The sequence below is a fragment of the Bufo gargarizans genome, chromosome 10 (assembly GCF_014858855.1).
Source record: "Bufo gargarizans isolate SCDJY-AF-19 chromosome 10, ASM1485885v1, whole genome shotgun sequence".
In the NCBI taxonomy this organism is placed as follows: Eukaryota; Metazoa; Chordata; class Amphibia; order Anura; family Bufonidae; genus Bufo; species Bufo gargarizans.
Genome location: NC_058089.1, coordinates 29,787,548 through 29,813,733, shown reverse-complemented (window position 1 = coordinate 29,813,733; position 26,186 = coordinate 29,787,548). Strand labels below are relative to the sequence as shown.

The following is a 26,186-nucleotide window of genomic DNA, read 5'->3' as shown; positions in this document are numbered from 1 at the left end:
CTCTCCCGCTCTTTCAAAACTACAACTCCCATCATGTCCTGATAGCGTCAGAGAAGATTGCCATAGAACATCTAGGTCCACAAATGGATGCAAATTCCAATCGTATACTGTACTCGGTGATTAAGCTCGTGATTATTTACAACATTTTTTTTCCTTGTTCCCTAGTCAATGGCTGAATTTTCAGTTTGTGTCTTACTATATTTTTTACAGCTATTTTCTTCCTACGACTACATATTTCTAGCTCCTAGGATTCAGGGTGGGCTGTTATGTCAGTTGTCTTGGGTCATGGGGCGCGGTGAAGCATCTAAGATAGTAAATTAGTAACCTACAAAACTGGACTAGAAAGAGCCACCTAAAATAACAAATCGGTTATAGTGTATGAGCATGCTGAAGGCTAAAATGAGTTGTAGTACATCTCTATGGAATACTTTTGATGACAAAAACTAATATGATAAATTTTCTTCCAGCTTGCGTTGGCCCTGATGGAATGCCCAAAAGAGTGAGTATATACATCAAAGGGGTTATCCCATAAATAAAAATATTAAAATCAGGCATCATATAGTACATGACAATCTCTTTCTATCAAATCTAGAACTAGCCCTGGACCTCACATGGATCTATATTTCCCAAATTCATTTCTCCAATTCCTCTTCTAGGTTTATTTCAAGCTCAAGTGTTTGCTTACTCTTTTAGCTCTCCGTATCACAGCTCAAGGAGGGCGTCTTTTTTCAGGGGCTGTGTGCTTTCTGCTGCAGGTTTCTCCCTGTAACTGTCACAGCTTCTAACAGAAGATACAATTGGTGATAGTTAAAGGATGGAACTGAGCATGTGAGTCTACCTCAGTGAGGTGGAAAGAGAAGTAAGGAAGAGAACAAACAGGTGGCACTATACAGATAGATGTTATTAAATAACTCAGTGACTGTACTAAATTCAGTTGCAGAAGTATTCAGATCCTGCTGCTGGTTTGAAAAATGTTGAATATTTTTTCACAGGACGACCCCTTTAAATCTTTATAAACTGAACAGAGCTATATAAAGCTGAGTGTATGTGTGTGTGTGTATGTCAGCTAAAGCAGTGTTTCCCAACCAGTGTGCCTCCAGCTGTTGCAAAACTACAACTCCCAGCATGCCCGGACAGCCTTTGCAACAGCTGGAGGCACACTGGTTGGGAAACACTGAGCTAAAGGAATCTGCACCATCGCATTTACAATCACGAAATTTGGCACAGAGGTACATCAGGTGTCCGGGAAGGTTTTAGACCTGGTCTCAGCTCTCTGGCACATACTGTTCATGAGATATTCCCAAAAAAATGCAAATATGGCATATCATAACCTAGATTAGCCAATAGAACCCTGCAGGTCTTTCTCTTCATATCCCAACTGTCATGCACATGGTCAGATGTCCCTGATCAGCCAATAGAAGCTCGCAGGTCCTTAACATACACACAATTTTACACCAGATTTCCAGAACTATCCAGCCATTTTTCTTCACTGCTGCAGGTCAGCTTTAAAGGGGCAGGGCGCTGTGGTTGACACTGTTAAGGGAGCATAGTACTGTAGAGGAAGATGGACTTAAAACCCCGCCCCGAGGTCCCGCTAAGTGACGCCTCCGATTCAGTTAGACCACGCTCTCTCACACTCCTCAGCCGACAGGGATTGAAAAAAATGAAGTTAAAAATCAACTTCTGTCAGCTGCATAGGTGTGAGGGACGGTGACTTTCTCCCTGCAGCTCACACTCAGACAGCACAGTGCTGCTGTCTTAGAGTGAGCTGTTCAAAAGGACATGCCCTCGATCCAGTTAGGCCATTTCCACTTCCACTCAGCCAACAGGGATTGAAAAAATGAAGTTAAAAATCAACTTCTGTCAGCTGCAGGGGTGGGAGGAATGGTGACTTTCTCCCTGCAGCTCACACTCAAACAGCACAGTGCTGCTGTCTTAGAGTGAGCTGTTCAAAAGGACACCCCCTGTTCTTGTTAGGCCACGCCCCCTCCCACTCCTCAACTTACAGGGATTGAAAAAATAAAGTTAAAAATCAACTTCTGTCAGCTGCAGGGGTGGGATTGAGGGTGACTTTCTCCCTGCAGATCACGCTCAGACAGCACAGTGCTGCTGTCTGAGAGGGAGCTGTTCAAAAGGACATCCCCAGGGTACATCCAGGCCCTGCACCAGACAGAGAAGAGGGACTCTGAAAGCCGGACTGTCTGGTCTAAAACTGGACTTCTTCCCACCCTAGGGGCAGGCTTCTGTGGAGGTCAAAGTTAAAGGAATGGTCCGCTATGGAGGTCAGCGTTAAGGGGAAGATTGCTGTAAAAGTCACTGTCAAGGGGCGTGGTGCGCTGTGAAACTTACTGTTAAAGGAGAAGGATGCTGTAAAGGTCAAAGTTAAGGGGGTGGGAGGTCTGTTAAAGGAGAAGGTGCTGTGGAGGTCCCATTTTAAGGGACGGGGCACTGTGGGGTTGTCAATGTTATGGGGTAGGGGGCTGTGGAGGTCACTGTTAAGGGGCTAGTTGCGGTAGATGTTACTATTACAGTGGATAGTGTGGATATCTTTTAACAACACACACAAACATTAAATAAAATAGATTAAATATACCCGAGCAAAGCCGGGTCTTTCAGCTAGTTTCATAATACAGACCAAAGCAGCCAATGGTGGCAAAGAAGGAGAAAACAGGACCAAAGGGTATCAGCAAAGTCAATGGGAGTTTCAAGAACGGTCAAGACCATGTGGTTGTCTGTTTCCTTAAAGAGGTTTTCTTCAATTCCTACAGGTCAGAAGATTTAATTGTCAACAAACTGATCAGAAAGGTTATGGCCTCACGGTCAGATTTCTGCGTGCAGTTTTGGATGCCAAAACCAGGAGTGTATTCAAAAAAGGAGAAGTGGCATCCTTTTATACTTTCTCTCCTTCTATGATCCATTCCTGCTTTTGGCTTCCAAAACTGCAGAAACCTGAATGCACGGCCATACCCAAAGTGTTCCCCAGCTATTATCAGTTAGGAAAACTAGCAGTTTAAATTACCTGCAGCGCCAACACAGGGGAAATTAAACATTTCAAATAGCTCATTCAAATAAATGAGCTGTCTGATTAATCCAGTACAGGACAGGTCCTCCAGATTCTCTTAGTCTCCATTCTTCACTTGACCAAGAGAAGAAAATCCAGAACATACAACCCTTTTAGTAAATCAAAGTTCCCTAATAATCTATCGAGCAATACACTTGATGAAAGACAACCACATGAACAAGTTTTAGTAGAGAGAGCAGCATAAATGTTCTAGATGCTCTCTCATCCCTCTTTTCCTGGCCAACATAAACAATTTGGCTTCATACAGCTTGTTGACTAGATCCCGTAATGCTCAATAGGGACTCCAAATATCAAGCAGTTATGATGTATCTTAAATGTTAAAGGTCAGAATGCCCCTTTAAGTGTAATATTAAAAAGTTACCAATTCCTTCTCTTAACAGCCTGGAGAGACCTGGACAAGTAACTGCAATAATTGTATATGTGAGAAGAATTCTCTTACTGTCCAGTGTAAGCCACTCTCATGCCCTCCATTGGCTCACACATCCTGTTCCAAGGAAGGATTCATCCTTAAGGAGCTTCCAGATCCCCTTCAGCCCTGCTGCATGAAGAATGAATGTCGTAAGTAGCACTTTTCTAACATGTTGACTGCTGAATCTTTGAATTGATTGTGAATGGTTTATTGATATTGACTCAACCACCCCTCTGTCCACAGAATGCAACAGCAGCTACTGCCTGCAGAAGGAGAAGAGCTGTCAGCTTGGATTTGAGGTTGTCTCTGTACTTTTGGAGGGTGATTGCTGCCCATCATTTGACTGCAGTAAGTGCTAGAGATAGTGATATCCTACATGCATCAGCTTTATGCATCCTTTTCTACTATTTTAAAAAATTTTAGTGGAGCCGTTCCACTTTAGGAGCTGACATGAACTCACTGACCACTGACTTTTTCTTGATAGAGTTTCTGTTAAATGTATCTCCAAATGATAAATTGAGAGAAAACATTGCTCTGACAACAGTGGCGACTCTAGGAACAATATACAAAGATACCACAGTCAAAAATGGCGGGGCAAAAACAAAATAAGTATATATAAATAAGATTACAAAATATGAGAGAATTGCGGTATGCAGAGATACATTTATAATAAAACAATTTACTTACAAATTAAGCTATTCAGTCGTCTGCTGTCTCTAATTAGCCCCATTATGTCTCTAATTAGCCCCCATTATGCCTCTCATTAGCCCCTATTATGCCCCCAGCAGCCTCATTTTTTATAAAATAAAAAAAACACTTACCTCTTCTGCTCCTGGATGCCGCCTGCAATTTTCTTTCTCCTCAGTCGACTGTGTTCTGAACTGGCACGCACAGCCTGAGGTCACAGAACGACATCACGCTGTGCGCAGCCCTGCACAGCCGACAGCCGAGGACCAGGAAGCGGTAAGTACATAGCGTTCACCACTTCCTGGTCCTTCGGTACTAATGAGCGCTTCCATAATGGAAGCGCTCAATAGAATTCACCGGCCATTGGGCAGAGCAGCTGCTTTAGGGAATCAGCGGCGGGCACCGGGGGGGGGGGGGGGGGGAGAATAACATAGGGGGGGCAATTTTACCCCCTCGCCCCCCTGTAGCGTCGCCACTATCTGACAAATTTCCCAGACTCTGCTTGCAGGAATACAGATCACTTTCATTTGTGGTTTAATGTATGGTAGATCTTTGTTCCATTGTGCAAAGCAATCCATGAAGAACAGGAAAGCATGCTTCTAGTGGAAAACAAAATGTGATGGAAATCTGAAATACAGTTGCAAGAAAAAGTATGTGAATCCTTTGGAATGATATGGATTTCTGCACAAATTGGTCATAAAATGTGATCTGATCTTCATCTAATTCACAATAGACAATCACAGTCTGCTTAAATTAATAACACAAATAATTAAATGTTACCATATTTGTATTGAACACACCATGTAAACATTCACATTGCAGGTGAAAAAGTATGTGAACCCCTAGACTAATGACATCTCCAAGAGTTAATTGGAGTGAGGTGTCAGCCAACTGGAGTCCAATCAATGAGATGAGATTGGAGGTGTTGGTTACAGCTGCCCTGCCCTATAAAACACACACCAGTTCTGGGTTTGCTTTTCACAAGAAGCATTGACTAATGTGAATGATGCCTCGCACAAAAGAGCTCACAGAAGACCTACGATTAAGAATTGTTGACTTGCATAAAACTGGAAAGGGTTATAAAAGTATCTCCAAAAGCCTTGCAGTTCATCAGTCCACGGTAAGACAAATTGTCTATAAACGGAGAAAGTTCAGCACTTCTGCTACTCTCCCTAGTAGTGGCCACTCTGTAAAGATGACTGCAAGAGCACAGCGCAGACTGCTTAATGAGGTGAAGAAGGATCGTAGAGTGTCAGCTAAAGACTTACAAAAGTCTCTGGCATATGCAAACATCCCTGTTAGCGAATCTATGATACGTAAAACACTAAACAAGAATGGATTTCAAGGGAGGATACCACAGAGGAAGCCACTGCTGTCCCAAAAAAAAACACATTTCTGCATGTTTACAGTTTGTAGAAGAGCACCTGGATGTTCCACAGCAGTACTGGCAAAATATTCTGTGGACAGATGAAAACAAAGTTGAGTTTTTTGGAAGAAACACAATACTGTGTGTGGAGAAAAAGAGGCACAGCACACCAACATCAAATTCTCATCCCAACTGTGACGTATCGTGGTGGGGGCATCATGGTTTGGGGCTGCTTTGCTGCATCAGGGCCTGAATTGCTATCATCGAAGGAAAAATGAATTCCCAAGTTTATCAAGACATTTTCCAGGAGAACTTAAGGCCATCTGTCCACCAGCTGAAGCTCAACAGAAGATGGATGTTGCAACAGGACAATGACCTAAAGCATAAAAGTAAATCAACAACAGAATGGCTTAAACAGAAGAAAATACGCCTTCTGGAGTGGCCCAGTCAGAGTCCTGACCTCAACCCGATTGTGATGCTATGGCATGACCTCAAGAAAGTGATTCACACCAGACATCCCAAGAATATTGCTGAACTGAAACAGTTCTGTAAAGAGGAATGGTCAAGAATTACTCCTGACTGTTGTGAATGTATGATCTGCAACTACAGGAAACGTTTGGTTGAAGTTATTGCGTCCAAGGAGGTTCAACCAGTTATTACATCCAAGGGTTCACATACTTTTCCCACCTGCACTGTAAATGTTTACATGGTGTGTTCAATAAAAACATAGTAACATTTAATTCTTTGTGTGTTATTAGTTTAAGCAGACTGATTGTCTATTGTTGTGACTGAGTTGAAGATCAGATCACATTTTATGACCAATTTGTGCAGAAATCCATATCATTCCAAAGGGTTCACATACTTTTTCTTCCAACTGTATATGTCAATTGGGATAAAAAATGTTTTAAAAAGTCCATAAAGGGCTACAAATCTGTAATATCCATAATGATCCTTTAAAATTGGAAGCCATGATGACACTAGAATGAATAGAGCCTGAACAATTAAAGGAGTTTGCCCATGAAATATATTATTTTTCTATCTGCTGTGTCCATTTAGCTTTATGGGATTTCTGGAAAGAACCAATCTTTGTACTCCACTATCTACAGCAATGGAATGGTAGTAGACATGCACAGTCACCGATCCATATAAATGGGGAACCCTGGTTCTCATGAATGCTGAGAGCCACAGCCACATTCCCTATCCTGTGTTTTGTTGTATATGCTGAACATTTCAGTTTCTACAAGGGTTGTCAAAGACATTTTACAGACTCTAGACTTGCAGATGTGCCTAGTTCTGCATCATACACTCTTATCCTGATGCTGATGTACAGATGCTGCAACTGCAGTGATGTCTTGAAGAGCCGGTGCAGAGGATGAGAGTAGTTGTAGACCTGATGAGGTTTTGTGTAACGGTCTACTCCCTTTAGGCCATAGTTTCCTGGGTTTGAACAAAATAAGTGCAAAATATAACTTATTGTACATCCAGCAGCAATAAATTGCTGTTTCTAACACCAGTTGAGATGGTATGGAAGCAAGTTGGATAACAATAGATTAGCAATAGAAGGCACTTTCTGGGTATAGGTATCCACTGTAAGAGTCAGACTTCAGCTTTGTCTGGCCTAGTGGTGGTATAGCTGAGATGTGTCTGAGCGTAGTCTCTCACCTTGCATTAGTGTATGTAAAGCTTTATTTCACTGATTACTCTGCTGTCTTGTTATACAGATGTTGAAGCTGAATTTTGTTGGTCTCTCATAAGAGAATCATACAGTTCTGATCAAAAGTTTAAGACCACTTGAAAAATGGCAAAAAAAAATCAAATTGTACATTGTTGGATCTTGACAAGGTTCCAAGTAGCGCTTCAACATGCAACAAGAAGAAATGAGAGTGAGACAAAACATTTTTTGAGCATTCAATTAATTGAAAATAACGATTAAACTGAAACAGGCTGTTTGTCAGCTGATCCAAATTTTAGGACCACATGCCTTTAATAAAAAAGGCAAAATCTGTGCAAAGATGTGGATTCATTGTCATTTTCTGTCAGGTAGTCACACGTTGTGATGGCAAAGGCAAAGAAAACTCTCCCTTTTTGAACGTGGTCGGGTTTTTGAACTGCATAAGCAGGGTCTCTCACAGCGCGCCATCGCTTCTGAGGTGGGACGCAGTAAGACAGTCATTTGGAATTTCTTAAATGATCCTGAGGGTTATGGAACAAAAAAGTCAAGTGGAAGACCCCCAGAAATTTTATCAGCACTGAGCCAGAGGATCTAATTGGCTGTCCATTAAGACACTGGACGATTCTCGACCCAAATTAAGGCCCTTACTATTGCTGACTGCAGCCCCATAACCATCATACGGCATCTGAGACTGATGGGCTTCAAAAAACATCTTCAAAGACCTTGCCTCCTTGAACGTCACAGAACTGCTCATTTGGACTTTGCAAGAGAGCACCAAACATGGGACATTCAAAGGTGGAAGAAAGTTTTATTCTCTGATGAGAATTTTTTTTACCTTGATGGTGCTTATGGTTTCCAACGTTACTGGCATGACAATCAGATCCCACCTGAGATGTTTTCTACGCGCCATAGTGGAGGGGGCGCCATAATGGTCTGGGGTGCTTTTTCCTTCAGTGGAACAATGGAGCTTCAGGAAGTGCAGAGGCGTCAAACGGCCGCTTGCTATGTCCAGATGTTGCAGAGAGCATTTCTCATGACTGAGGGCCTTCGTCTGTGTGGTAACGAATGGGGTTTTCAACAGGACAACGCTACAGTACACAATGCCGCAGGACAAGGGACTTCTTCCAGGAGAACAACATCACTCTTTTGGCCCATCCTGCGTGTTCCCCTGATCTAAATCCAATTGCAAATGATGGCCAATGGGATAGAGAAGGCGCTCATAGGGTAAGTAAATTCAAACAAACAAATTTCTAATGAAAGAAATGGTTTGCTCACCTACTGCGGTTGCATCAATTGGATGCAACTGCAATGGAGATCGAGTATAGATAAGGGATGGTTGGTGCAGCCAAGATCCGTCCTAACACCTTGGGCAGGGGCCACCCTGCCACTAGGGTAATGGAAATGAAGAGAAGTACGCTACACCTTTAAGTGGAGCGTGTGGACTGCTGGGGGCGCACGAGACAACCAAACAAGGACCGTGTTTTAATTTCGGCAGTATTCCATTTATTCGTAAGACAACGCGTTTCGGGGTAAAGTCCCCTTTATCAAGTCTGAGCCGGGAAGGTTAGGAGAGTGTCACGGCTCATCTGAAGACTGAAGGTCTGGATTTCTGAGTTGGAGGGGTTTAGTTTTTTTTTGGAGGTGTGGTCCTAAACTTTTGATCAGCTGAAAAACAGCCTGTTTCAGTTTATTCGTTGTTTTCATTAAATTGAATGCTCAAAAAATGTTTTGTCTCACTCCCATTTCTTCTTGTTGCATGTTGAAGCTCTACTTGGAACCTTGTTAAGACCCAGCCATGATAAATATGATTGTTTGCCATTTTTCAAGTGGTCTTAAACTTTTGATTAGGACTGTATGTTGTTCCCAGGAGTAGGAGCTCCCGACTGCGCTTTCTCTCCTTTCTGTAGCTACACAGGAACTCCCCTTCTGGCAGGAAACAAGACTAACCCACATCTACAAAAGAGGGAAGGAGCAGGGTGATTGGCCTTGTTTCTGCCAACTAATGTCAACCATACCTCTTCATTCTGGTACACATGGACACAAAAATAAAAATACATACCATTACCAATGACAAACTATTCACAATTGAGTATGACCCCAGGTCTGGGGTACTATACAACCGCTAAATGAACATTACTATTTTCATATCATTCCTATGCTATATATGTTGCACAGCATTCATACAGTTTGTATTAAAATACTACATTAATGGCATAACACGCTGCTGTATCTGTATAATTAGGCAAATTAGGGTCTCTTTTGTGAGCATGAATTCTGCATATGCTATTCTAATGCATTTTAATTGTCTTAAACAGGACCATTGGAAGTCTGTGCATTCAACGGGTCCCTGTACAACGTAAGTGAAACAATTTAACCATTTAAAGTCTGAAAGGAAATAATAAACTTGGTCAAAAGACTGTATTTTATTGTCTATTTTTTTATTTTTATTATTATCTTTTAATAGCCTGGAGAAAAAATCCCACAAATCAAAGACTCATGTATGGACTGTGTGTGCACAAATGAGACGGATCCTGAGACCTTACTGCACATTGTCTCATGTAAATCCATCCAATGCCAAATCGAATGTGAACTGGTCAGTTCCATCGCTACAAGCTTTCTGATACCTTTACAGTGGATATTAGTAGGGCGCCATATTTCCAATTCATTCATTATTTTGCATTTTTCAGGGATATGAACTTATATCTTCTGAAGGTGAATGCTGCGGCACGTGTAAACCGAATGCATGTAAAATTCAACTAAGTGACAACTCCATAAAGATTTTGAAGGTACGCTTTTTTGATAACGACTTTACAGTTGGGATGCAGTTTCTTTAAGTGTAGATTTATGAAGGGGCAAAGATGTTTCTGGCTCTCCCTGCTGTAAAAGCAGTTCACAGCATATATATATATATATATATATATATATATATGTGTGTGTGTGTATACAGTGTTTAGAGCTCACTTATAATAGTTAATAGATGTGCTGACTTCATTTTAAGCAAATCATTAAAAGTTACATTTTATTATCTGGGACAAGAAAGGAAATTAGTCTGTAGCTATGTGATTGTGTATTGTTAAATCCTTTCCCAGATAGGGTCTAATCTATTCCTGTGTTAATTTCAGCATACATATTTATTACTGAGAAACTTGTATAAATCCCTATGTAGGGAGCGCCCCCTAATGGCAGAGATATTTTTATCATTTCATTCAACATTTGTTTAAGGAAATACAGTGGATTTGGAGCTGTGTAGGATCTGCGTTTTAATTGTGTGTCCTTTTTTATTACCCTCCATGTGTCATCTGTATTCCACATACACTGCTAGGCTGAAAATTTGTTTACAGAGCATCTCCTACCAATGCACTATGAAAAAACACTGAAAGAATATGGGTGGGTCAGTGGTTTTCATGGACCCAAAGACTTCAATGGTCATGTTTAGTCCGCATCATGGACCAAAGTAGTGCATGTCTCCATGGCTTTTCCACTGACCCATGGTCATCACCAGGTAGATGGGCGGGGGTGCACGGTTCACAAGGGATGCCACTCCTCAATGGTATACACCAAAAAAAGGGAAAAATTAAGCCAGCACTTCCATAATGCATATAAATATAAAGGACACAGGTGCACGCTACCTTGGCTAAAATATATTACATACATAGAACTACAAGTAATAGCACACTGCTTAATGCACAAAGACATAAGTAAATGGTGAATTCATAGGGAAAAAGTATATTGCATTGTTGCTGCATCCTTATTTATATATGTTATGGAGGTGCTGGTTTAATTTTCCTCTTTAACATAGTGGCCCAGTCACAGAGTGGAAAGAGTGGAAACTGCATGAGGATTCAACATAGTAGCCCAGTGACAGATTGGAGAGTTGGAGGGCAACAGCAGTGGCAGTAACAGCACAAGATGGTGGGTGGCAGTAGTAGAAGGCAGCAGGTGTATGGCATCAGGCAGGTGGAAGCATCAGAAAAGTGGTTGAAACAGGCCGTCAAATGAAATTAGTCTTTTTTTCATGAAGTTTTAGTATGGCACTCAGAACGATTAGTCTGATGCATCAGGCACTGGTGTGTGGCAATCCTGTCCGATCCATGCTTGAGTCATCTTTAGAAAGGTCTCAACATTTTGGGTGGAAAGGCGAGTTCTCCTTGGGGTAACTATGTCGCCGCAACAAACACCAACTCTGATGCCACACTACTGGCCGGGCAGAAAAGCTTGTCCAGGGAAATTTGGCCAGTTGCAGCCACAAATAAAGTTTGGATGGACAGTAATGCCACCACCTGCTGGTTTAGGTTCTGCTCCATGTCCTGCTGGTGCTGTTGTTTGGTGGTTTCTTCAGTAGGCGGGTAAAGAAAAGTGGCCATTACAGACTCCAGACTTAAGTTGCTGCTGATGGAGCTGGTGCTGCTCCAGCCCCCTCCTCCTCTAGCACTGCGGGCCCCTCCGGTCAGACCTTCATGAGGATGGGCAATGGTGCACAAAGGCCAACTGACTACATAGTAGTTGAGTTCATCTTCTCTCTCAGCAAAAAATAGGAAAAATAGGAAAAAAGGCCCCCATTTTGGAGCAGTAGCAAGGGTAACATGGTGGAGAGCCAGTAGTCATCCCTCTGCCAAATGGTGATAATACGGCTGTCCCTACACAAGCAACTCAGCATGGATCTAGCCATTTGCAGAAGGGACTTGGATTAACTTCCTGCCTCCATCTCCACTGCATACTGCCACAGTGTGTCAGGGTCATCTGTCTGGCCTTCCTAATCAGCCTCCAGCTCCTCCTGCTCCTTTCCTGTCATTGTGCAGATAAACCACTTTCTGCATACATTGCTTTTATTTTCTCCTCTGTCTGATACAAAATTCTGGGCCCTTTTTGGAACTCTCGCGATAAATCACAAATTACCAAAAAAGTCCCTTTTGGGGTCCCAAATTATATTTGTAAAACTACATACTTTATTTATAATTTTTTTTAAAAGAACCAAACAGAAAAATAAACAAAAGTGTGGTTAAAACTATCAGGGACAATGTCCGTCTGATGTCAGTTCAGTTGATGTTGAAGTCAACCATTCAAGGACAGCTGGGTTACAGATCAAAACACAAACGCTGGATGACACTGGCAGCTCTGGCCTGTTGCTGCGACTGCTGCCACCACCCTTCCCCTTCTTCTGCTGCTACTTCTGCCAGCTCCAACACCATTGTAGCCACTCCCCGTTTCCTTTAAAGGGCCTGGCACCTGTCTGTCAGCCACACTGTATTTAACAGTAACTGTAAGTGTAAAACAGTAGCAGTGTCAGAGCGCAATTTTACCCCAAAAATATGGATGAATGGATGGGGCTGGATCTGCTAGGCTTCCATAGAAGGCAGGTCCAGATGCTTCTGCAATGCATCAGGCTGCCATCTCACCCATCGAGTCTCTGTCACCGCAGCGAGGGGGCTCGATGGGAACTCTCACCCTCTGAAAACACCTTCTTTGCCGGTTTATCTGCCGACATAGGCTTTTACAGCCAAGCTGGCGTACACAGCAGGGGCCCGGCTATCAGTGACTGCCGGGACCCTGCACTGATAAGCATGACATCAAATTGCGGGAAGTCACTTCCCACTATGAAATACTATCATGTCATTGGTCAGGAAGGGGTTAATACTTTGCTATACAATGGACAATCACAATACATTAGTAAGTGCCTTAAATAAAAGGGGTTTTGCTATCTCACACATTGGGGGCATACCGCTAGGATATGCCCCCAATATCTGATAGGTGCGTGTCCACTTTTGGGACCCATACCTATCTTTAGAATGGAGCTTGCCAAGTGAAGGAGGTTGCACAGTGCATTCACGGCCTCCCTCCATTGATTTATAAGGGAGTGCTGAAAATAGCCAAGCGTTGGCTCGGCTAGTTCTGTCAGGTCCATAAAAGTGAAAGGAACGGTGGCCGGGCTAGCGTGTCCGCTTCCTATTTATTTCATTGGGACTTTTGAAAATTCTCGTCACTCCTATAGAAATGAATGGTGGTCAGTCGGGCATGTGCGGTGTGGCCTCCCTCACTTTGAGGCTCTATTCCTTGAGGTGGACCTGCACTTATCAGACATTGTGGGCATATACTATTTATTTGTCCCCAAAGTATGCAATGTGACAACCCCTTTTACTTTTTCTACATGATAAATTCCATTTACCGAAGCGAGATAACCCCTGTAACCTCTAAACCACCTGTATACAAACACAACCTGATGGCAACTGTTAACCCTAAAACCAAGAATTCATTTTCTCTTTCTATTTACAGTCTAATAAAACATGGAGCCCACCTGTTAATCCGTGTGTCTACTATGAGTGTTACAACAGTGACAACCAATATGTACCTGTGGAAGTCAGAAGAACTTGTGCCATTAAAAATTGTGACATTGTATGATCTCTTCAATATAGCAACTTATACAAAACAGTCATAAAATTGACCAGTAGACTTTGTGAACTAAAATGATCTTGTTATCCCAGGGCTACGAATACAAGATAAAAAAAGCCGAATGTTGTGGAACATGTATACCATACGCCTGTGTGATCCAACTGAGTGACAATACAACAAAAACTTTGAAGGTAATTTTACTATCTGAATGTCTATCATTTCTATCTCTTTCTCTTTGCCCTGAACTGCCAGGCATGTTTTCGAATGGTCGTATAAAAAAAATCATAAAATGTTCTTATAATCTGATACTCCTCTAGTGGTAGTTTATCAGAGATATTTCCCCAACAGATTGATTAATTTACTGGAAGAAACAATGTGTGTTCCATAATGTCTTACACAAATGTTAAGGTCCTCAAAACTGGAGGTTGTTTTCTCCTGTGCTCATCTTCTACCTCAAGAAATGCATTATGTATGACCTTCCAAGAAAAGTCATAACTAAGCTTAATCAGCTACTGTATTCTACTTTAATAAACTGGATATTTTCCTACATTCACAATATAGACTGTAGTAACTATTGTTCTGTGCACATTTCCTAGAATATAGTAGATTCATCATAATATTGTTAAATAATTTGCTTTGCAGCCTGAAGAACAGTACACTCCACCAGAAGACAAGTGCACCACCTACACCTGCTCAAACTCTTATGATGTGGTGAAAAACAGCATTACGTGCCCACCTTTCAAGCGTTCTAAATGTCTAGAGGTTTGTTCTTCTATATAGTACTATGTTCTGATATTTATATATAGATTGAGTTAACTACACCTTACTGACACATGGATGACATCTTCATGATTTTTAGGGTTTGCCTTTGCTGCAGATACAACTATAAAAGCTGCACAAAACGGTGCAGTATGCTGCAGTATTGTTGTCCAGTATGATGTCAGTCATACGTATTGTCAATGGTCTCCATTAAACATCTGCAAGACCATTGTAACCATCTGTAACAGTTTTTTCAGTTACTGAATGCAAAGAGGTATCGCCCAAGGAAAAAGAACCATCTCACCAGCCCCACCTTGTGAAAGTTGCTTCTTATGAGTTAAAATCCAACTTTTTGACTCCTAGGAAGCCACTTCCACAAGATGGCGCTGGCAAAATGGTTCTCTTTTCTTAGGAGTTACCTCTTTGCATATTGTTTTCTAATGGAGTATTGTAAATAAGTCTCCATACAGGGCTGGTCTTTTTAAGGAGAGACAGTTGCTGAAACATATTTGTAGTCTTTCAAAAAAAACTAATCTAGAACACAAACATTATGTGCTCTAATTATCCTTTAAAAACTAATTTCTTTGTTAATAAATAAGTCACCATTTTCACTTGTTTTTTGTGCAGGGTACTATCAAATTTGACGGCTGCTGTCATACTTGTAAACGTAAGTCCATTTTTATCACTTGTACTTGTCTATGTAAATTAATTATGTTTCCCAAGCACTAAATGTGCATAATATAGTATGGAGCTTCATACATTATAGCTCTGTACAAGTTCAATATACGTAGTGGGTTATACAAAAATGAGCCTAAAAGAAGAGCTCAAGACTCACTTGTGTATTTCACAGCTTTAAAGGGCATCTGTCAGCCAAAATGATGTTTGAACCCCTTCAAGCGACAGCCAGTTTGGACAAAATGCAGGAGTGCCTTGTTTCAAATCTAACATGTCTCAGTTTATCTAGTGATAACTTTGGAAAGCTTTTACCTATCCAAGCCATTCTAAGAGTGTTTTCTCGTGACACATCATACTTCATGTTAGAATTTGTGGTGAATTTGAGTTGATATATTTTACCTATAAGATTTAAAAAAATCCCAAATTTGCAGAAAATCTGGAAAAATTAACTATTTTTAAAATGAGAATTTCTCTGTTTTTAAGACAGATAAATGATACTTCATTAAATAGTTATTACTTTACATTCTCCATATGTCTACTTTATGTTGGCATCATTTTGTAAATTTAATTTTATGTTTTTAGGTAGTTAGAAGGCTTAGAAGTTTAGAAGAACATTTTAGCAATTTTAAGAAAATTGCCAAAACCCACTTTTTTAAAGAGCAGTTCAGTTATGAAGTCACTTTGTGGGGCGTACATAGTAGAAACCACCCATAAATTACCCCATTTTAGAAAATGAACCCCTTAAGTTATTCAAAACTGATTTTATAAATTTGTTAACTCTTAGGTGTCCCACAAGAATTAAAGCAAATTTTCCATTTGTATTATTTTTTCTTGTAACATAGCAAGGGTTAACAGCCAAACAAACTGCAATATTTATTACCCTGAATCTGCAGTTTTACAGTAACACCCTATATGTGGTTGTAACCTGCTGTATGGGCACACAGTAGGGCACATAAGGAAAGGAGCGCCATATTGTTAATGGAGGGAAGATTTTGCTGGAATGGTTTCAGGTGCCGTGTCACATTTGAAGAGACCCTGAGGTAACCCTATAAAGAAAACCCAAAAATGTGACCCCATTTTTGAAACTACACCCCTCAAGGAATAAATCTAATGGTGAAGTGAATGCTTTGACCCAACAAGCATTTCATAGAATTTAGAAACGCATGGCTGTAAAAAGAAAAAAATAACTTTTATTTCCAATATAATGTTGCTTTAGCCCCAAATTTTTTCTAATAGGAGAAAATGCACCCCACAATTTATAAACTTTTTCCTGAATACGGCAACACCATATATGTGGTCATAAACCGCTGTTTGGTGACACAGCAGCATTCAAAAGGGAAGGAGTGGCATCAGGATTTTCTAACATATAATTTCCTGATATTGATTTAAGGGAAATAACATTTTTTCACCAATGTAGCTGTGTGAGAGCTTGTTTTTTGAAGGACAGGCTGTAGTTTTTATTGATATTCTGGGGTACATACATCTTTTGATAACTTTTTATAAAAAATTTGTGGAGGTAAATTGGGTAAAATCAGCAATTGTGTCAGTGTTTTTTATTTTTATTTTTTATGGGGTTCCTCTTGCAGTAAATATAATATGATAATTTTATTCTGTGGGTTGATATGGTTATGGTGATACCAAAATTATATAGTTTTTTTTTTAAGTTTTACTACTTTTTCAGCATAAAATCACTTTTGTGTTAAGAATAGTGTTGAGCGAACTTGTTTTTTAAGTTTGGCGTCTAAAGTTTGGGTTTGGGTTATCAAATTATCCTGTTATGGATTCTAAATTCCGTTATGGTCCGTGGTAGCGGAATCCATAACGGGATACTTTGATAACCTGAACCCGAACTTCAGACTCCGAACTTAAAACACAACTTCGCTCAACACTAGTTAAGAATAAATTATATTATACATTGTCATATACTAAAGTCCATATTTTTTTTATTTTTTTCACCATTGTACAGTAGCTGTGCGGGGGCTTGTTTGTCACTGGATGGGCTGTAGTTCTTATTGGTATCATTTTGGGGTACATATGGATTTTTGATCACTTGTTATTTACTTTTTTGTGGAGGTGAGGTGACAAAAACAGCAATTCCATCATTGTTTTTTTTACGGGGTTCCGGTAACTATGGACGCAGCAATACCAATTACGGTGTATGTGTATTTTATTTTTATTTTTTTTCCATTTTTTTATTACATCAGGGGGGCCTTGCCATTACACCTAGAGGCTCAGCTGTCTGTAACTACAGCGCCCTACTCCACTTTGATTGACAGGGCCAGGCTTGATGATGTTTTCACTGCCTGGCCCTGTCATCTGCTTCTAGATGTAACAACAACGCCCCTGTTGCTCCCAGAGACTCATTTGCATATATAAAATGTCATTTTTCTCAGCAATGCCGGTATATATCAACATGGGACCAACAGAGAAGCCTTCAGTTGCCATGCACACACATGCAACAGGTCAGCCAGTTTCATTGGAACAAATCTGCCGAAAGATGTCATTTAAAAGGGAACAGTTTGATGATGCCCAAACTAAGGGCAGCATAAAATGGTGACAGATCTTTTTAGCAAAATGCTAGGTCACTTTCTTTAACTGACTCATTTTGCTGAAATCATTTACTGATCAGCTCCAGCACATGCTGATGAGTCCTCCCATTCATGAGTTCCTGGCTTTCCCCACCCACATGCCGCGGATATCAGTAGGAAAAAAATGTCAATCAGCAGCATTGAAGCGGGGAGAGTCGGGAGCTGTTAGGATTCCCTTTTATTTTATTTATTTTAATCAATTTTATAGAGCTGATGTATTTCGCAGAGCTTTACAGGCTTTTCCAGAATCTGGTGAAATTTGCCCAAGAACGGTTGAGGAATGCGACAAAATTAGAGATGACGAAATCACTTTGTAATGAACCGGAATTCCCGAAATGTATCCTGGTTTGGCACTCAGTGCTATTATAATGCTGTCTCAGCTTGGGCGTATTCCCTTTAAGGCCCTTCCTTTCTGGTTTGCATGGGATTAAGGTGTGAGCAAGGTGGAGCTGGGTGTGGTCTCAGGTCTCTTCCTATTCTGTTTCTGTGAGACTGAGATCACATAGAAACATAGAAACATAGAATGTGTCGGCAGATAAGAACCATTTGGCCCATCTAGTCTGCCCAATATATCTGAATCCTATGAATAGTCCCTGGCCCTATCTTATATGAAGGATAGCCTTATGCCTATCCCATGCATCACTTTTATGTCTGCCTGGTATGAGAAGGAGCTTGCTCCTCTCTTGGATGCTTCTGAGGGCCATCCTAGTTTGCCATCGATGTCATCTGCAATGTCATTCCCTTGTCTTCCCTTTGTCTCTATGCCTTTGCCTATCCTCACTTGAGGAGAGAGTTTGGTGTGCTATGTTCAGGGTGATTGTTGTATGTCATTTGGTGTTCCATGTCTGGTCTATATTGTGTTGGTAGTCCAGCATGGTTGTTTGACATTTCACCTGTTGGTCTGTCTCCTCCGAAAGGGGATCTCAGGGTATCCCGGAGGGGGAATCACATGTCAAGTATGTGCAGTTGCTGGAGTGCTGGTTCCTGTGTGTCAGTACATACTGCGTCCGGATGGTGATCGGATTGCAGTGCGTTTGTATGGGTTCCAGTTTATTTCTGTGTGTTCTTCTTTGGTGCCTTCCAGCATCTGCGGCAGGTAAGCTACTAAGTATCCCATTGCTCTTGGTTCAGTGGTTTATTGCCACTGGTTACTTACCTGCCATTCAACTTGGCTTCATCTCCTTGCTGTTAGGCCTACAGAGACTCCTGCTTTTCTGTGTCTTAGAAGAGCAGGCCCTGACCTTACTCTTCCAGGGATCGCTAGGGTCAGTAGGGCCCAGGTTACATATGAATCCCCCCTACCATTGAGGCCGGCTCATACAGTTAGGAGGTCAGGGATTGGATCGGGGATGTGCTAGGAGGTTTCCCGCTCCCTTATCTATAGTTTTGGGCCTGGTAGCATCCAATTTATCCTTGACATTGTACGGTGGGTGGTTTCCCCCACTCCCCACCATGACAAATGCACATGTTAGTGGGAAAAGGGATGAAGGAGGAATAAGGATACCCACATGGTCTTGAGACAAAGTGTGTGTCACTGCCTTACAATTTAGCTGACTCTGCTGCCTTTAGGGAGCTAATGGCCTGCACCCCGTCATGCTAGAAGATCCCTGGCCAGCATTAGTTTTCCCAAAAAGCCATCTCTGCCCTTTACTTGCACATGCAGACAACATTGGCTGCTCCCTGTAGCTGTCCCTCTGCAGCACTGTGCACACCACAGTGGACACCTGGAGCAGTGCATATGGCCATGGGCAATACATGTCCTTCACAGCCCACTGGCTCAATGTTTTCAGCGGCAAAGCACCCCAGCAATCTGGCCAAGTCCTATTGGCACCACCACTTTTTTAGCCACCTCCAGACCAACCATTTATCCACCTCCTCTTCTTGTTTCCAACATCAGCAGGGCACAGCGTTACCCCCCCCCCCTCCTTCCTATGACATATGTCCAGTTAAGTGCTGCCATGGGATGTTGGACTTGATCTACCTTGGCAAAAGCAGCCACACATGCGAGCGGTTGCTGAAGCACATCAGGCCGCAAACAGCACTCTGGCTGTCTCCACACCAGCTCCAAGTTGGCAAGGTTGTGAGCGATAATGGTACCAACATAGTTGCCCCGCTGAACCTGGACCAAATGAAACATGCTCTCTGTATGGCACACGTAATTAACACTGTGGTCCAACTCTTCTTGAGAAAGTTTACTGGCTTGTGCACAGTTAAGAAAGCTGTGCAATCATTTCAGCCATTACTTTGTGGCACAAAATACTCTCTTGGACTTGTAGCATGAAAACGATCTGCCGGTACATTGCATGATCAGCGACATGCAAACTCACTGGAATTCGAGACTACACATACTAGAAAGGTTCTATAAGCAGCGGAAAGCAGTGACTGACTTTGTCATGCACCACCCAGTGGCGTGCTGAAGCCCTTAGAATAGGCCACAACATTTGTAAGCAGGTACAGCTGCTGCACTATTGACCTCATTTCCATTATATTTGTGCTAGAAAAAGACACTCATGCAGCAGGGGGTGATGGAAGAAGAAGGTCTTCGTAGTGCATCTTGCTGTGCACCCTGTCGCTGTTGGGAAGCCCCAAGAAAAAAAGTTCCATGGAGGAGAAGGAGGAGGATTAGGAGCTTCAACAACAGGAGGGGGATGAGGAGACAGTGTTGAAGAAGCATGAGGATGATGATGACACCGGCAACAACACACAATTGTTAAAGGAGGCGGAGAAGGAAAGAACTGGCTTCTCGGACACGCTGTCCAGGATGGTGAGCTGTATGCTCATTTGCTTACACACTGACAGGCTAATGATTACTGGATAGCCGTGCTTTTAGACCCACGCTATAACTCCAACATGTGGGACTATTTTCAGACATTAGCTTTCTATCAGGAAAAACTGTGTACGAACCTTTCCGCAGCTTTCGGCCAGAAGACGTCTGCCACCAGCATGTCCAAAAGCTAGGCACATCTTGGCCCCCCGCAGAGTCACCCACCTCCTGCCACAGCAGCAGCAGCAGCCAGTTCCACCTACTGAACATAATGGAGCAGTTTTTTTATGTCCCACACCAGGCTCAGGCAAGTCAGCAAGCCCAGTCCTACCACCTCAATGACCAGGTTCAGGCCTACCTGGACTCTGGCTTGCAAAGCCTGTCTTCGGACTTCTGGGCAGGCAGACTGCATAAGTAGCCTTCACTGGCTCATTATGCTCTTGGTCTTCTTTCGTGCCCAGTCTCCAGCATCCTCTCAAAGAAGGATTTTAGTGCCGCAGGGGCATGGGGGGATGAAACCCAAATGGACTAAGTTGTCTTGTGCCAGTGTCCAAAACGTCACCTTTGTTAAAATGAACCAAGCCTGGATTAGGCAGGATTTTCACACTCCTTCGGCCGAGGCAGATGAATAGATCTGGCCTTGCTGAAGGTGTTCTATCTTGCCACTCTTGCTGTATGCCTGCCTTTCTGGCTGCCATGATGTTGCCTGCTGACCATCATGTTTCTTACGATGACTGCACCTGCTGCTGTTGCTATCATCATGCCAAGGCCACCATCATGGCACTGCTGCCATCTGCCTGCCTGCCAACATGTACCATATAGCATCTGCTTTTGTTTTTGCCACCCACCACCACCACCATTGCAGTTACCACTCCATGCTGATGATCCTCCTACTGCAACCACTATTAACGCTTTGCATCTGTCTCTACTACTACTACTACCACCCATAAAAAGCCTGGCTAGGTTGCTACTGCAGCCACATGCCGTTAATACTTTACCCAGTTTTAATCCACTGTAGTTTTGCTTCTCTCTAGTAAAAGGGAAAACAAGCCAAGCTACCCTTTCTTCGTTCTGACATTTAGCACTGCGACTGCAAGCATCTGGCCATTTAAAGGTCTAATTTTTGAGGCTTTATTCAGCTAACAATTCCTCATTTTGTCAATTAGCATGGCGACTATGTGCATCTGGCCATGTAGAGGTTGATTTTTTTTATTCTGCATCCAGCCAACCATTCTTCCTTCTGAAAGTTAGCACTGCAACTATGAGCATCTGTCCACATAAAGGTTACATTTTTTGAGGCTGCATCCAGCCAACCATTCTTCGTTCTGATAGCTAGCACTGCAACTACAAGCATCTGGCCACATAAAGGTCTAATTTTTTGAGGCTGCATCCACCCACCCTTTTCTTCGTTCTGACAGTTAGCACTGCAACTATGAGTATCTGGCCACATAAAGGTCTAATTTTCGAAGGCTTCACCCATCCACCCACCCTATCTTCGTTCTGGCTGTTAGCACTGTGACTGCGAGCATCTGGCCCCGTAAACGTTAAATTTTTTGAGGCTGCATTCAGCCAACCATTCTTCATTCTGACAGCACTGCGACTAGAAGCAACTGGCCACTTAGAGGTCAAATTTTTTTGAGGCTGCATACATCCAACGTTTTCTTCATTCTGAAAATGAGCACTGTGACTACAACATCTGGCCACGTAAAGGTCAAATTTTTTGAGGCAGCATTCAGCCAACCATTCTTAGTTTTGACAGGAAACACTGCGACTACAAGCATCTGACCATATAAAGGTCTAATTTTTGGAGGCTGTCTCCACCCACCCTATCTTTGTTCTGACAGTTAGCACTGCGACTGTGAGAATCTGGCCATGTAAAGGTAAACTTTATTTGAGGATGCATCCAGCCAACCATTCTTTGTTCTGACAGTTTGCGATTACAAACATCTGGCTATGTAAAGGTCTATGACAATTATGACAATTTACACTCCAACTATGAGCATCTGGCAACGTAAAGGTAAAATTTTGGGAGGCTTGGTTTCCAAATAACACAGTGCGTGTTTAAAGTCCAATAAGGGACAATTGTTTGAAGCTTTGAAATAGGAACTGAATTTTGAAAGATTCACTGATCTCTACCTCGTGCCTACCATCATGTTGCCTGCCTACCATAGTGCTCTGTACAGTTATTGCTGCTGCTGGCATTATGCCACTGCCACTGTCTGCTTGCCAACATGTACCATATGGCTGATGCTGCCGACACTGCAAAACATGCTATTCCTTGATGCTAATTCCCTACTGCCACCACTGTTAATGCTATGCATCTGATATTACTACCAATACTACTGCTACTACTACTACCACTAATCAACTGCCTTGTATGTTCCATGCTGTGCTGCTTCTGCTGCCACTATTATTGGAGCCACGTGCCTCTAATACCCTACCCTTTCCACACCCACACTGTACTGCTGCTGCTCTCAATTAAAAAGGACAGTTTTTCTAGGCTCGTACACCATAAGCTAAACTTGTGCTTGTCGTATGAGCAGTCATTCTGACCCCATCAAGGCATAATTTTTAGACGCTTGGTCCCCCAACAATCCACAGTTTTTTTTTTTTTTTTTAATCACATAACACCGTGTGTGCTTAAACACCATCTGCCCCCGATAAGGAAACATTTTTTTGGGAAGCTTTAGAATATGAAAAAACATAACACATGTGATTGTGCTGTGTGTTTTTAAACAAGCTATTCATTAAAAAAAAGCACGTACTCATAGCTATGAATGTCAGTGTCACTCAGACATGATTTACTATTGCAGTTATAGCATTCATTGGTTTAGGGAGGGGGAAGGATGAGAGAAAAAACTAACATTTATTTAAAAATGTATAAGTTCTCAGCACAGTAGGCAGGGAAAACACATTTAGATGGTGAGCCCTAACTTGCACCCAACCTGCTGTCCCTGCCTAATTTCAGAGCTAGCCCTAAGCGGCAAGTCCACAACTAGTCGACCGTCCCTATGCTGGTAAGTGCAGGGAGCACCCGCAATAAAAACTGCAGGGACCTGTTCACACAAACAGACAAACACACAGAGAAAAGGTGCAGGAAAAGGTCAAAGCCAGGAGGTTAAAACAGTACCAAATCACAGAGCAAAGACAGAGGTCCAAGTCAAGCCGAAGTCAAATCCAAAAGTAACAATCCAAACAGCAAAATAGCAACAGGAGCACAGCAAGGAAAACTTATAACTGGCAAGAGTGTATTGCCAGCAAGGGTTTAAAGGGACACTGACAGGCCCAAAAAGCATATTTAGGTGTGTATATGACAGTACAGGTCATATAAAGTGTATTAGAATCATCTAAGTATCCCCCCTGTCCACCTTATAAATACAGTAAAAATAAGTTTTATAACCTGCTTTCATCGTGTTCAATCTGCCCAAGGGGCGGCGTTACATCTCAACTTCTCAACTTGCGCCCAGCCAGCCTCGCCACAACTGCCGTTTGAAGCGCCGCCCAGCTAATCAATATCCACTTCGCTGGGCGGCTACTAGTGTCCCCGGCCATCTTCAGCGCATGCGCCCGACACCCTCACTGGCCGGGATCGCATCGCGCCTGCGCACAGTCTGATTCCCAGAGGCCGATGCAGCCTCTGCTTAATGCGCATGCGCCGGGCACAGCAGCGCTTCAGAGTAGCCGCCCAGCGAAGTGAATATTGATTATCTGGGCGGCGCTTAAAACGGCAGTTGTGGCGAGGCTGGCTGGGCGCAAGTTGATATGAAACACCGCCCCTTGGGCAGATTAAACACGATGAAAGCAGGTTATAAAACTTCTTTTTACTGTATTTATAAGGTGGACAGGGGGGATACTTAGATGATTCTAATACACTTTATATGACCTGTACTGTCATCTATATACCTAAATATGCTTTTTGGGCCTGTCAGTGTCCCTTTAAATAGATTGCTGAGTCCATAGATCAGAACCTGATAGGTCCATGACTTAGTGCTATATTAGTCAAAACACAGCACACAGGAGAGATCAGCCAATCAGCCCACTACTAGTCTCCTCCAGCACACGCCCACTGCGGGAGAAAGAGCATAGCATTCAGTTGCTAATGATTCTGCCGCATCACCAGGTGGCGTGGCCTAGCAGCATGTCTCTCCCAGCGCATCTGCGCCGAAGATCTCACTGCTGGAGCCCGGACAGGTAAGTTTGTGACATAAGTGTTATATAACAATTTCCAGGGCAATTGGAGCCAATTTAGTTCAGCCCAAATCAATTCAGGTCTAAACCGAACTTTTAAAAAAATGTGGCGAATCAGAACCAAACCAAATCTCAACAGGTTTGCTAATCCCTGCTGTTCAAGTGCCACCCCATGCTTTGTTTGCTGATCTGAAGCAATGATGTCACATCAACAACATAGGACTTCTGCAGCCAACCACTGACCTCAGTGGTATAACCAATTTTGGAAAACACCTTAAAGGGGTTATCCAATTTCTCAACCCCCCCCCACATGTGCTGGCCCCTCACCGGTAATATACTTACCCCGCTCCCGGCGCCGATCCTGGTCCCCGCACCGCCGCTGCTTCTCTGCTTCTCCCTGCACATGAAAACATACGGTGTCGGGGGTGGGAACAGCCAACAGCGGGGGGGGGGGTGGGAACAAGCCTCCCTAGCACCGCTGTTGACGCTAGGGAGGCTTGTCCCCGCCCCCACCTGCCATTGGCTGCTCCCCCCCGACACCGGATGTTTTCCTCCGTGTGCAGGGAGAAGCAGCAGCGGTGGTGCGGGGACCAGTAGCGGCTCCGGGAGCTGGGTGAGGGCCCGGCACATGTGGGGGGGGGGGGTTTGAGAAATTGGGTAACCCCTTTAAGTTGTAAAATTATTCAAGAACACCCTAAAAATACAACAGCAATACCGTATAATATTTATGAACACAATCATAATCAATGCAAAACAATGGGAACCACTGATACTTGCTGAATTACAAAGCAGGTATAACTTTATATTTAACTTCGAATATTCATTTAATACTTTCAGTCAAGTAATTATATCCACTTTTCTATTAAAGCTGCTCTGTCAGAATGTCAGGTTCATAAAGAGTCTCAGCGTATCAAGACCAGCACGTGTGAATCAGATGAGGATGTGGAGCTGTCCTACTGCAGAGGAGCCTGTATGACATCATCCATGTAAGTTGCCACTATGAAACAACCTTATAGTATACCTGAGTTTTCAAAAAAAGTTTGCATAATGGCTGTGCTTTTTGTAGCATCATAAGTGTGAAGGAACAGGCTTATATGGCTTCCCTAAAATCATTATTTTTCAGCCATATTATTCCTTGTTTCAGCTGCATAGCTAAATGCATTTCACTCAGAAGCAGAGTTGGCATCCATTCTAAGAAACCTGCCAGCAGTGTACTGATGTGATATCCTTTCCCTTACTTCCCCCAATGTTTGTTTTCAGCTCCAGAGATCAGAAAACAGATAAGGAGGGGGGAATCACACTTACAGAAAGATAGGAGGTGCCTGGGAATTCAAAAGCAGTGTAAAAGTAATTAATCAGGCTCACAATCCCAGCTAGCTCTGACATGCCACCATTTCCTGTGAGACATCTTCTGAGTCTCTGATCTTATAAATCACAGAAAAAATGCACCAAACGGATATGCGACTGACTATACTAGCTGGTCATAAATGCAGATATTAAAAGCTGAGACTTTAGCCAATATATTCCTGTCAGGAAAATATCTGAGCCCATCATGCACCACGTCACGGTCACTCAGCATGGCAAGGGATCCTACCACTAAGCTACCTAT

At 42.6% G+C, this 26,186-nt stretch overlaps 1 protein-coding gene across 1 annotated transcript in view; it reads left to right on the top strand.

Moving 5' to 3' along the window:
- Positions 1-15,532, top strand: part of LOC122920028 (mucin-5AC-like) — a 107,494-nt gene extending 91,962 nt beyond the window's left edge. Inside the window, exons 38-46 of the mRNA XM_044269238.1 lie at positions 468-499; positions 3,463-3,640; positions 3,735-3,839; positions 9,532-9,572; positions 9,681-9,809; positions 9,904-10,002; positions 13,696-13,794; positions 14,246-14,365; positions 15,521-15,532. Coding sequence (XP_044125173.1) covers positions 468-499; positions 3,463-3,640; positions 3,735-3,839; positions 9,532-9,572; positions 9,681-9,809; positions 9,904-10,002; positions 13,696-13,794; positions 14,246-14,365; positions 15,521-15,532 — 815 coding nt within the window. The remainder of the gene's footprint in view (positions 1-467; positions 500-3,462; positions 3,641-3,734; positions 3,840-9,531; positions 9,573-9,680; positions 9,810-9,903; positions 10,003-13,695; positions 13,795-14,245; positions 14,366-15,520) is intronic.
- The last annotated feature ends 10,654 nt before the right edge of the window (positions 15,533-26,186 follow it).